Source organism: Astatotilapia calliptera, chromosome 5 (genome assembly GCF_900246225.1).
Source record: "Astatotilapia calliptera chromosome 5, fAstCal1.2, whole genome shotgun sequence".
Taxonomy (NCBI): Eukaryota; Metazoa; Chordata; class Actinopteri; order Cichliformes; family Cichlidae; genus Astatotilapia; species Astatotilapia calliptera.
In genome coordinates, this window is record NC_039306.1 from 344,409 (window position 1) to 357,950 (window position 13,542).

Consider the following 13,542-nt stretch of genomic DNA (forward strand, 5'->3'; position numbering starts at 1 on the left):
TTGCATTAGAGGATACCAGGATATTTAGAATCCGATTGGTGTGACTTCTAATATCATCAAAAAGAGTGACCACGTGCTCCTTTATCTATTACAGTTTCTTACAGACGCTAGGACACATTTCTCAATACTTAGGTCACGTTGGCAAAACTCCTCACACAGTGAGCACAACAGAAGTCTATGTGGGCTAAACTGAGGACCAGTTATCATTGTTTTGGCACAAAATGCATTCAATGACTACATCTCTCAAATTTCATGAATTATCTTCTCACTCAGACACAACAACTGCCAAAACTCTTTGTACGGACAGGACATTTTGCATGTGCTTACATACTGTTTTCAAAACTGTTAAACTTATGGCCAAAACAATAACACAATGCAAAACTGAATAAGACAGCAAAATCCAACAGCAATATTTTATTGAAACATATTTTAAATCTAAAAATGCAGTTTAACCAGCCACAGCTGATTCTCATTGTAACTGAACATCTGCACAGATGTTACTCCTTCAATTTCATTACAAAAGGAGACAACTGCTGAATAGGTTTTTTTGTGATGTAAACATGGACCCAGCCAGAAATGGAGTAGAATAGCATTACTATTGTATGTGTATCAGTGGATGGTGTGTATACAAATTCTTGTATTTTGGGATTACTTAGTGCAAAAAAATAAAAATACATAAACAAATATTAACGAATTCTGCATGATGTCTGATTCATTCCAGTAACATATATTGAAATTATAAACAGAGATGTGTCCTTGTTTTACACAAGAAAACACTGTGTAATGCTACATGTTGTTAGTGTTTTTTAGGTCATTGTTTTGTGGGTGACAAAGTGTGTTTGTCGGCTGTCAACCTTTGCTAGTGTTCTGGAAGAATGAGGTTATTTGAGACCTGAATGAAGTGTTTTGGTAGTTGTAGTGCATTTTGAATGTGAAATGAACTGCTTTGCCAAGCTGACGGTCAGTTAGGAGGATTGTGTGAAGAGTTTTGCAAACGTGACCTAAGTATTGAGAAATGTGTCCTAGCGTCTGTAAAAAACTGTAAACCAATGTTTTACTGTTCTGCACAAAACTACCAGCAGAGGGCAGTCTCGAGCAGTGAGCTCAGTGAGCTGTGAAACAGCAACAAAGAGTGACTTGGGGGTACTTTGGGTTTAGTCCCAGTGATTAACGTAAGGCAGCCACCGTACTGTGCAAAAGTCTTGAGTCACCTCTCATTGACTTCATTGACTTCTAATTAGCTTCCGAGGAGCCAGAGTATCTTGAGCAACAGTTCTCCAGACCTCCTGGAGGTCTTTGGGCCTCGACTTGTTCAAGGAAAGTGGCAAAGGCAAAAAAAAAGCAGTGATAACCAGATGTGACGATAACAGATGGATCTGAGGAACACTGAAGTGACACGGTACCAGTTTACACAATGTCTTTATCCTGTCTTCCTTCTCTCACCCCAACCGGTAGCAGCAGATGGCCCCGCCCCTCCCTGAGCCTGGTTCTGCCGGAGGTTTCTTCCTGTTAAAAGGGAGTTTTTCCTTCCCACTGTCGCCAAAGTGCTGCTCATAGGGGGTCATGTGATTGTTGGGTTTTTCTCTGTATCTATGAAGCGCCTTGAGGCGACTTTTGTTGTGATTTGGCTCTATATAAATAAAATTGAATTGAATTGAACCACATCCAATTCACACAGAAATCTGACACTCAAAATAAAGAAAGCAGCCAAAGACCACATCAGGGCAAAGAATTTAAATGTGACTTTGTGTGACCCTGTAGCACCGTAACTTCTTTCCTCATGTAAACACTGACACTGTTTGCTTGTTTAATTACTGGTTATTGTGTTTCCATGTTTCTTGATTCTCAGAGCATCCAATAATCTGCCACTCTGATATGCATTTAGTACCACACAGCACTGAAGCCAACCCAGTATTTCTCTTGACTCTGCTGCAATCTTCCATTTCTCCTTTGTCAGTTGTTATCTCTTATTCAGTCTCACATGCTTTCTCCTTTTCCCTTCTCCCCTCCGAGCCCTCGCTTTCTTTCTCATATTTTTTATTTATTCAGTCTCTAACACACTGTCTTAGGGTTCGTCTTTCACACACACACTTTCGCCACCAATGTGTAAACTGCCTGTGGCTGTGTGCAAAGGGCAATTGGAGAGATACACTAGAGAGAGAGAGAGGGCACAGGAGATGGTGTGTGTTCACAGAGGTGTGTGTGTGTGTGTGTGTGTGTGTGTGTGTGTGTGTGTGTGTGTGTGTGTGTGTGTGTGTGTGTGCGTGTGTGTGTGTGTGTGTGTGTGTGTGTGTGTGCGTGTGTGTGTGTGTGTGTGTGTGTGTGTGTGTGTGTGTGTGTGTGTGTGTGCGTGTGTGTGTGTGTGTGTGTGTGTGTGTGTCTTGGCCTCCCTGCTCTGCTGCATTTGTCACCTCTACAGACTGCAGACCCACCAAATGTCCACTTACTGAGACTTCAGCATGTCGATGTTTCTGCATTTATTCATGCGTGCAGTGATGACAGCCACGTCTGAGCATCTTTATGTGTGTGTGTGTGGATGTGAGAGAGGGAAAAAAACAAGTATACACACAAATATGTGAACTGGGAGTCGCACAGGTTTCTATGACTCACTGCCAATTATTATATTTTTGTACAAGCTCTAGAAAAACGTTAAATTTATATGAAAATGCTTAAAGTGGGCTCTGACATCAGTGTGTCAGCATTTTGCTTCCAGGCAGCATTTTGGCAAATTTGCACATTCCCCGGGCGTCACATAGCGCCGTTCTGGCAGACGCCACCTGTGTTTCACCGTTAAGTGCAAGGTGTCTATCGGTGTCGGTGCGTCCGCAGCGATTCTGGCTGCTGAGAGATAACAGCTTTGCAGAGCTGCACAGTCTGCTTTAGGAGGTAGGAGGGAGCTTAGCAGACAGGAGACCCTGGATCGCAGCCCGTTTGTGTTTTGCACTTGGATTTTTTTCCACTGTGATGGTCTGGTTGCTCTCCTTACTTCTCTTTATTCCTCTCTACTGCAGAAGGTGGGTGATGCACACCATCAGGACAACGGGAAGCACCTGGTTTAGTTTTTTCTCTATTAAACTGCGGCTCCGATGTTCTGGAGCGCAGCACTTATCCACTCACACATCCTCACTACTGATGATACAGACTTCCTCACGTCATGGTTGTCTTTGCGTCATGTTTTTGCATTGGTTCATGAGATAACTCACTGTTATAACAACAATAACCATTAACAGGAAAAGTGCTGCTAGTTAATAATGAATAGGATTTTACAGCATCTTCAAATTTTTTATTTCCTCTTTCAACATTTGTCCTGCAATAAAACATATCTGAGGTCCATCAAAGGTCCAACATGTAAGGGGGATACTTGTTCCTTATACCCAGCTCTAAATCATTGTTTTGGTGTAATTTGGTTTCCATGGACCACATTTTGCCTTGACTCAAGTCAAATGTGTATGCTTCAGCTCAGCCACACGTCCAAATATTAGGTGCGTTGTGGCCTTTAGGGCAGCGGTCCCCAACCCCCGGGCCTCGGACCGGTACCGAGCCGCGAGAGTTGAGGCTCAGGTGTGAAATGTCTGGTTTTCAGGGTTTTTATCGGTTTTCAGCGTTATTTTGTTATCGTTTTTATCGTTAACTCGGTTTTCCTGGGTCTTTTCACGTGTGTTATGAATAAATCTTATTTTTTTCGGCACCGGTACTAGTTTTATTTTGTTATATTTATCCGCGACACCTTAAAGGCCGGTCCGTGAAAATATTGTCGGACATAAACCGATCCGTGGCGCAAAAAAGGTTGGAGACCGCTGACTTAGGGCACATCTGAGTTTGCAGAGCAGGCATCTAAAGTCCAGATCGTCTGTTCCACACAACACTCGTCAGTGCCCTAACTGAGGGAACGGTGCCAAAAGTCGCCCAGATTATGGCCCAACTGTGCCCGCTGTCTGCATGTAGAGCACACTCTTTTCTGCAAGTCATGTTTTTTGGCATTTACATTATAATAGTAATTTCAATTTAACTTATCGTGGCAATTTTTTAAGTATGGAAAATTTGATTGTTATCCCATGAAATACCAAAAATCTTTCCCTTCTAACAAACCAGAGAATTGCTCTGCAGTGCGCTGATGCTCAGCACCAGCTTCATCGTTTTAGACCTCGGCATCCCTCTCTCTGTCTCCTCTCCACGTCCTTTTCTGTTTACGGGCTTATTATTTCTTATCTGCATGTGTGCTTATCTATAAGCAGACAGTGTTGCAACAAAGACAGTCATTCTCTCTAATCTACTCCTATATCTCTCCATCCGTCCACAACGCACGAGCATTCCTTGTTGCTGGATTTTCATCTGCTTTAAGAGGACATTCACTTTGTCAGTGACAAAACACTCACTAATGTCAGATCTGTCAGGATGGAAATAGAAAATCTGTCACGCAGAACCCGACAATGACAATTTTGTCTTTCATCTCTTCAACTCTGGCAGGGAGCAAAGACAAAAGTCTGTTAAACCAGAATAAAAGCACAGAGCGACGGGGCTGGCAGGACACGAGGAAGATGAGTGATGAAAATAACCATCGGAACAGAGACAGGAGACGGAGCACAGCGACAGTTTTAGATTACAACCAGGCCTAATGCACGGATTACTTTCCCCTCTATCCGTTTAGGGACAGATGGATTTCCGATCACATATTGCGACAGGAAGTGGCGAGAAGACAGATGGCCTAAAAGTACGAAAAAAGGCTACGAACTGATGGCTGGACAGAGAGGGTGGAGTGAGTGAAAAATCTGATTGGCTGACAGTGATGCAGATATGAGTGACAGCGAGCTCACAGTTACTGCTTGCAGCCTTTGCACTTTTGTACAGAAAGCCTTCACTGTGCTTTCAGAGCCAGGCACATCTCAGGAACATCGCACCTTAAAAATACATGAATCTGTGGGCAGCACAGGCCGAGGCTGGACACAAGTCAGTGTTCCCATTCAGAGGTCTTTGGTGCAATTCAGAAATCTGATTGGTTGAGAATATTTTTATTTTAATACAGGTCAGAATCAGTATCCTCCATTTCTCTGTTCTCACACAGCTGTGCAATAAGAAGTAGTAATTATTATTTGTTATCCTCAGATGAACATGTTTTATTTATTTTATTGTGCATTATTTTTGCTATTGATCCCAGCAGCGGGAGTTTCTTTTTTCACAGCTGGTCCACTGAATTCATCCAGAAAATATTCACTTTCACCGATTTACACAGAGAAAAGATCTGAGTTGGAGATTTTGTGTGAACTGGGATGAACCCACGTTACAAAACCAGCTAAAGTAAAGTTAACCTGAGTCTCTCATTTATTTAGTTGGTTATAAACCCACAAAACAAGAAAAACTGTACTAGGTGTGGGAAAAATGAAGAGCAGATGTTTTTAAGATTTGCAGCTGTGCAGCGTTCTGATTGGTTGATCAGCTACTTGTATTTCTTTCTTCAAAACAGAGATTTATCAAGCACCAACTGCTGCTGAAGGCCTCCCCACACCGTAGGCTGGGTTAGTTTTAGTTAACCTCCAAGAATAGTTCTTCACGAAAACAAAAACAACTGCAGCACTTTCAGATTCTGGGACAGCTTCAGAATACATGTGATAATAATGATGTTTGCCGAGATTAAGCAGCGACTGGATTCTTTCTAAAGATGTCGGGCTTTGGGGGACTCGGTCTGTTGCATTCCCTTTGTTCCTGACAACAAAGCGGCACGATGCACACGGATGCTCCGCGCTGCTTACCACATAGAGCTGCTTCCACAGTAAGGCCCATTCCTGCAGTGTTGACGTGACCTCGGTGACAATGGGGTCTTCAAGAGGCACCACAGTCTCATGTGGCCTGCAATAGAAAACAGACACACACACATTTAATTCACAGCTGCTGGGTTTGGACAAGCATCAGATGTCCATAACTGAAGCAGATTTAAGGACACACAGAGCAGCACGTCCACAGTACAAAGCCTTTACATGTGAAATTGTTAGCGCGCGTAAAAGTAAGAGAGACAATAAAAGCTTGGCCTGCTTTGTCACCAGAGGAACTTGGCGACTGTGTGGAGTTACGTGTGTCAGGTTTCTACACTAATGAATTAAAGTGAACTGACAGTTCAGTGAAGCAGAAATCCAAACACTAATCTTGTGTTTGGATTTCTGATAAGAGATAAGATAAGAGAATCCACTTATACTGCCTGTACCAACAAAGCACACTTCATGCACAGGTGGAAACACAAAGCACGAGCTAACATATGAAATAAGGTAAACTGTCAAAGTCAAAGCCAGCTTTATTATCAAAAACAGGTGTACAGAACATGCACATTGATAAATCTGACAGTCGTCAGCATAACAGTGGAAGGATATCACATGCCTTCTAAGGATGGTTCCCACGGGCTGTAAATATAATGAAAAAAGCAGAGGCCCTAAAATTGAGCCCTGTGGGACCCCAAACTGAAGAGGAGCAGAAAAGGACTCGTGCCCTAAAAGGTTAACACTAACAGTTCTGTCAGAAAGATAAGAGCTAAACCAATTCAAAGCAGTACCACAAATGTCTGCAAGATGGTGTAAGCCACAGTAAATGTTGTGGTCTACAGTGTCAAAGGCAGGTGTTTGGTCAAGGAGGACCAGAACAACATGATTACTAGAATCGCAGGAAAGGAGGAAATCATTAAAACCTTTAGGACTGCTGACTCAGTGCTATGAAGGTTTTTAAAGCCTAATTGAAAGATCTCTAAGATGCCGTTCTCATTTAAAAAATCCATCAACTGGGAATATACAATTTTCTCTAAGATTTGAGACATAAAAGACAGCTTGGAGATGGCCTGTAGTTAGCCAATACAGTGTGGTCCAGGGCGGGTTTCTTATGCATGCTTAAAATTAGCAGGGACTACACCAGATATTAATGTGTCATTAAGTTAAATAACACACATGGATTATGACTGTTGGAGGAAATTATCTTGGAGAAGTATTTTCTTTTAGCCTCTTTGACCATATCCTGATAGAGGCGCCAGCAGTCCTTAGGATTTGAAGAGACACCTGCAGTTTGTCCCTCTTCCATCTGCATTCAGCTCTATGACACTTCCTCATCACAGCCCAAGTGGTGTTATTAAACCAAGGCTCGGTTTTAGCCTTGGGCTCCCTGGTTTTTAATGGTGCCACAGAGTCCAGTATAGTAAGGCAAGAAGATTCAAACCAGGAGTTGAGGTCCTCTGTGTCCAAGGGAGTGAGATCAGCGGGGACAGACAGCTGGCTAAAAGCAAAGGAGAACTGGACAGCAGTGGAAGGGTTAATGATCCAACAGTGGCGAACATGTGCGGTGGTTTCGTGAAAACAGCATCAGAAAAGACAGCGTCAGATATTTCCACGTCTGACTCAGGTAGACTGTGTGACAAGACCAAGCCTAGTGTGTTTCCGTGTTCGTGTGTGGGACCGGGTATGGACTGGACCAGATTAAAAGAGTCAGGCTTAAAAACCCTTTCACCAGAGGTTTGTCTGGACAGCAGACATGGATATTAAAACCTCCCACAATAAAAACATGATCGTAGTTGGGCAAAGTCCCAGCTCGAAGTTCTGAAAGGTAATTTATGAAGTTCTTATTGTATTTAGAGGGACGATAAATAACAGCAATGATCACTGAGTTAGAGTGATTAACTTCAAAACATGTGAGCTCAAGGCTGGAAGATGAAAACTCTAAAAATCACAGTTTACATTTAAAATCCTTTTTTTTAAAAATCACCCGCTGTACCTCTTCCTCCCCTGATGTCCTCGGTGTGTTAAAATAGGAACAAGCCGCTGGTAAAAGTTCGGATAAAATACTGGACTCACGTGTTAAGCCAAATCTCAGTGACGCACATAAAGTCCAGGTTCCAGGAGGTAAATGTCACGAAGGAGCATCATCCAGGCCGACCACAGGGATGAGGCAGGAATCCACAGGGTCCAGAAATCGCTGAAAGCTCCAGGAAATAATCGATGTATTCCTTGGACGGTTGAGGGACAATGCACCAAGGACAGGTTGAGTTTAATGAACCTGTCCTTTGCATGGGAGGACAATCCTCCTATGCATTGTCCTCCCATGCATAGGAGGACAACGCGCCTTCACCTCACCTCCCAGCAGCAAAGTGCAGCAGCATTTTGAAGCATGGATTACTGTTTCCAAATGTGGCCTGGATAAAATGGGTCTTACTTTTGCCAAGCGCCTTATACAACACAGCTCAGTCTTTCTATCTGTCATTCACTCAGGAGAAACTCGGGTTCAGTGTTTGGCCTCTTTGCAGTCCGGAGCAGCCGGGGATCGAACCACCGACCTTCCATCAGTAGATGACCTGCTCTACCTCCTGCTCACGTCTTCAGGTGGAACAAAGAAAAGCAGCTGAAGACAAAGACCTCGTTTCACCTAAGCACTTGTACATAGTTTTGAGCATCAGGGATTTCTTCACTAGAACTGAAAGCTGCGTCTCCAGCCTGGAGTCAAGAGCATTAAAGCAACACACACACTTTTGTTCTTCTTCTCATCCCACGCTACCTTTCTGCTCGCCCCTCCCTCACTCAGGGAAGCACTTCTTTCCTTCTTACCCCTCTGCTCACGTACCCCCCTTCCCTCCGTCGCATACAGTAACTGATTAATTAATAAAAGCCAGTGTGCCAGATTAGCTGATCTCCCAGCTGAGCCGTAGCTGGCGGCCGCCTGGTGATTTCACACACATTAGTTACACTTGTATCACAGACGCGTCTCCTCCTCTTCGCCTCTGTTCTACTTTTCACTCAGCCTAATCGCTCCCTCCTCCTGCTTCCCTGCCTCGTGTTCCTCCTCCTCTCTTTTCTGGCACATCTCCATCATCCATTTGCACATTCTACTCTTCCTCCTCTTCACAGCTTCCTCTTCCTCTTCTGTGTTGCCTTTCCTGTTATTCCCCCTTTTCTGCTTTCTCTCCTGCATTTCTTCCCTCTTTGTGCTCTGTCTCCCTCTGCACCCACATCCCCACAGTCTTTGGTTTCTGTCTCCTAGCCTGACCTCTGTCTGTGTTTCTGTTGTTTGCAAATCTTTATCCATATCCTCTCTCACCGTGCCCCACAACTAGTCTCCATCTGGTTATCTCTGCCCCGAGTCATCGCTGCCCCGAGCTGCCACAGTGTTTCTCCGTCAGTCTCAAGCCACTTATATTTTCATCTGCTGCCTCATAACAGCCTCTCTTTATTATTATTCTCTGTTATTCTCCATGCAGTTCATTCTTAAAAACACTCGCTGCCTCTGTTTTGAAACTCTTGAGAGAAGAAGAGATTTTTGGGGGAAATTCTTTTTGTCTTTCATCCCTTGGTTATATTCATACCCCACAGCTGTGTTTAAAACTTTACAGCAATTTAATATTCTGTATTCTCTGGGCTGCTTTAAACGACTCCAATCCAGCCTCTTATTTCTTAGTTTTTGTGCATTACAGAAAACATTTTCAATGATGCTTCCAGTGTACTGCATGACACATTAGCATGGCAAAGTGCGTCTCACTAAAAGATCGCAGGCTGTCAGAAGAGGCGTAGCAGCATCAATGCCGGAGCCCCTCGTGGTTGTATCCTTAGTCCATTTCTCAACACCCTCTGCATAAATGACTGTATCAGCACTTCAGCAGCACTCCATCTCTCACTTTACGCAGTGGTGCACTTACAGTCTGTGACAGCTGAATGTCACTGGCACATCGAGCGCACACTGCTCCCATCTGAATCCACCTCCAATGAAGCAGTTTGACAGCTCCCGGCAGCTCGGACGTAGATAATAAACACGGCTTTAGCCAGCCTACTGTTTACACCTGCTGGCAGCAAACACAGCATCACATAAGAGCTGCTGGCCCCCGCCTTCTATCGCTGGTGCATCAAACCCCACCACATCCTGTAATCTAACACATCCTGATGTTTTTACCCTGCTAACTGCGTCCAGCAAAAACAGGTTCGATGGAGCTTTTTCTGCTCCTGACCTCTCGGACCTCAACAACAGAGCCACTAAGTGCACTTTTAGCACTTACCGTAGTCCATAACACTCACCACCTCAGACCACAGCTGAACTTGGCTTTGGACCGGGTGTGTGTTTATATACGTTTTCTGTCACAGCAGCTGAAAAACCCTGCTGAGCCGTGTGCATCAGTGTGTCGTCCTCAACACCCTACAAACTCCTCAGATGACCCTCAGATTCAAACCCAGAACGTTCATGTTATAAAAACACTGACGGCCCGGTGCTACCCCTCAGCCTGCCTGTGGATGCACTAATAGGATGAATTTCAAAATCATTGAGCTGTTATGTTCACAAGATTTTCAAAAAACCTGACCTCTGACCTTGGCCTTGAGGTCAAGTTTGCTGAGATTTAAACTCATTCCAGATTTTTAGTAGCTACACCTGGTATGAATGTGAAAATCCTATGTTACCTTGTTCTCGACTTATTGCGGACACCTGGCTGCCCAGCGGGGCGTCGACAGTACCCCACCAGCCTATGGCCGAGGGGTGAACGTCAGTTTTCATCTTGAAACAACTCTAATGTGGTTTCAGCTGCCAGCCTCACATACTCAGGACCCGGTACAGACTTAAATGCAGGGGAGGCGTGATGAACTGATGCAGCTCCGGTGTGTCAGCCTCCCCGCAGCAGCGACACAGACCACGCCCTCCTGCAAACTCTAATGTGGTTTCAGCCCTGACAGCCAGCTACCATTCAGACGATGATCAGCAGAGATATGCTTTGATGAATATGTAAGAACAGGTTGAACTGAAGTGTTTGTGATGTTTGAAATAATAATAATTCATAAATGATCAGTTTTTAAAGGTCGTGATTGGCCGACCAGTGATGGAGGAGATGCAGAGACTAACACCACCAGGGTCAAACGGCTGATAGAGACAAATACCCCAATGACTTTGGAGCGATGAGCCGATGTAAGTCAGACTGGGATTGTTTTTCTTGCAGTACTCTGTTAACTGTTAACTGGTTTCCTTAAATGTGCATCTTAAGTTATAGCTTCTGGTTTCATGGATATCATGTGTGAGAGTGGAAGGACACCAGTGCACTAGGTGACAGTATGGACACAAAAGTCTGAGTCTTTCTTAATTTTAGTTAAACAGAAAAGTCAGGTGAGTCAGATGCTCTGAGCTCAAAAATCAAACCCGAGCATGTCGACACGCTCCGCTGTTATCTCTGCGGTTATTAGGGTCACACTGCACTAAACGAAGGACATTCAGCAGGAATTAAGCCTCATGGCTGAGAGCAGCAGGACTGATCAGGATCAAGTTTTTACTGAGGCCAAAGATCCAAGGAGCAGGATGACTCCTGTACTCAGAGCAGGCGCCCCCTGCTGGCCATTAAAACGGAATAGCTGGCACATCCTGACCAGAGCACTGCTGTCCAACCTCTGTTTTCTCCTACCTGCCTGCAGCCCTGAGTGTTTGAGCTGCTGCTCTTTCGTCATTTCCGCTTTCCCACCCTGTCAAACTCAATTCTGTCGTCTTTGATCCAATAGTCTTTTTGCCTGTTTTCTGAGAGCCAGTTAGTCTCTCTGTTCCCTGTGCTTTAAATCTCACTGCTATTCTGTTATTCTGCATTTCAGACTCTCATTCATGCAACTCACCTCCTCCACATCTCCACCTTACCTGGATGCCTCAGCTGAGCCTCCATCTGTGGTGTGTTTCACCATGACTACCAGCTTCTAGTCTCCAGGGATGTTGTCATGCTTCCTGCCATTAAACTGCTTTGATTTGGTGCGTCATCCGACTCAGTCTGTGTACTTGAGCTGTATTAAGCTCTATTTACTGAACTCCCAGCAGACAGCGAACTGAAGCGCTCACACGATCCAGCAAATGTGTGATTCTGTCTCGTAGTTTGTGATTTGTCCCGTTTGCTGTTTGTGGTCTCTCGTGTTATCCTCTCCCCTCACAGAGCTCGGTTCTGCTGGAAGCTTTTTCACCTAGAAAGGGAGTTCTCCCCCCCCACTATCACCAAATGGGTTTTTCCATATAAGCCTGTAGGCTCATTACCTAAACATATAAAGAGCCTCGTGGCTGTTCTTGTGAACTGGCAGTATTTAAATGAAACTAATTTGAATCTTGATGGCTTAATCAGTTATTAGATGATGACACTTTGAACCCAACAAACCGCTCTCACTGTTGATGGTCTCTTAGGTTTTACATTAGCTCAAGTCACCCTGAAATGCGAACACGGAAAAGATGAGAAGTTCTTTTGTGCTTCATAAAATTTATTTAATGCTCCACAATCTTTGCAGCACGAATCCAAAATGGTATAAAAGCTTTTCTTTGCATTTTCAAAAAGACTGCATTCATGGGAAAATGTGACATTATTAAGTTAGGATAATGAGTAAATTGTCCCTTAAATGATACGTGATAAGCTACAGTAAATCCAGCCTGGTGCTTAAGCAGCTCAGACAAAGTTAGAACGAGGGATTTGGTTTTAGCGTCTTATTTTCGTTTATTTGGTGCTTTGAATTGTTAAGAAACAGCTTCAAAATCAAAAAGTTAGAAAATGGACCGAGGCAGGATGACAGAAGAGTGGGAAAGGAAAAAGAAATGATTGGCTCTGATAAGAAATGATAAAAGCGTACACGTGCAGACACGGAGCACTTTTCTCTCTTTTTTAAACACATGTGCTCTTTTCCATCTGTGGATCACAAACATGAAGCTGGCGTCAAAGATGAAAACCATCAAGCTCCGTATGCTGACATTAACTTGGGGTTAAATGCAGGGCGGCCGTCATTTCACCGCACCGATCGCTGAGCTGAGGGTCACCGTGCAAACAGCGCAACACTGCTTCTAAAAATACGTCCACACTGTTCACGGCACCCAGAGGTTACACGCAGCACTGCATGTAACATTAACTATTCATTTAGATGTGAACTGCACATACTGCCATTTATTCACAACGTCACAATGCACTGCACATTTTTAAAATTTGTCTTTTGTAACCGACTCATTATTTATGAGTTCATAAGCATGTTTTGTCATTTGTGCAGCTTTAGTCTGTGTCCACACAGAGCAGAGTGGGTCCACACAGTGCAGAGTGGGTCCACACAGAGCAGAGTGGGTCCACGTGCGACCACATGCACCTACAACCAATGAGGTCCAGCTAACAGGCAGGTGTGAAGGAAATCTGCAGAAACCCTCCAAGCAGGAAGATTCAAACTCAAAGATAGCAGCACTGATCTCTGGAGCACCATGCTGCTGCTGCCAAATACAAAACTTGTGCAATGTATGAAATTATTTTCTTTTAATCATAAAAGTAATAAGAAACTAGTAAAACAAATGTATTTCTGTTTTTGGTGGAGCACAGATCGTCTCCTCGTATTAAACCTTCAAATGTAGAAGAAATGGTGCAAAAAATGTACGTTTTACAGCATCTGTGTTTCTTTTTGAGGCTTCGGTGCTTTTCAGGAGCGTGCTACTGTTACTTTCAGCTGTTAATCATGAGGTTCAATATTAGAGAGAAAGTCTGGGTATACTGGACCTGTAGGGAAGAAAAGGACATCTTCATCTAAATTATCAACCCAATAAAAATATGAACCCTAACCC

General features: G+C 43.9%; 1 protein-coding gene across 10 annotated transcripts in view; it reads right to left on the bottom strand.

Moving 5' to 3' along the window:
- The window catches only part of LOC113021787 (dedicator of cytokinesis protein 3-like), a 229,871-nt gene that overhangs the window by 95,342 nt on the left and 120,987 nt on the right, over positions 1 to 13,542 (bottom strand). For 9 of the 10 annotated variants that reach the window (XM_026166510.1, XM_026166509.1, XM_026166507.1 and 6 more), the window contains exon 5: positions 5,748 to 5,844. In XM_026166510.1, the coding sequence (XP_026022295.1) occupies positions 5,748 to 5,844 (97 nt within the window). Of the gene's footprint in view, positions 1 to 5,747; positions 5,845 to 7,820; positions 8,087 to 13,542 lie in introns of those variants that run through there. The other variant, XM_026166513.1, reaches the window with a different exon arrangement.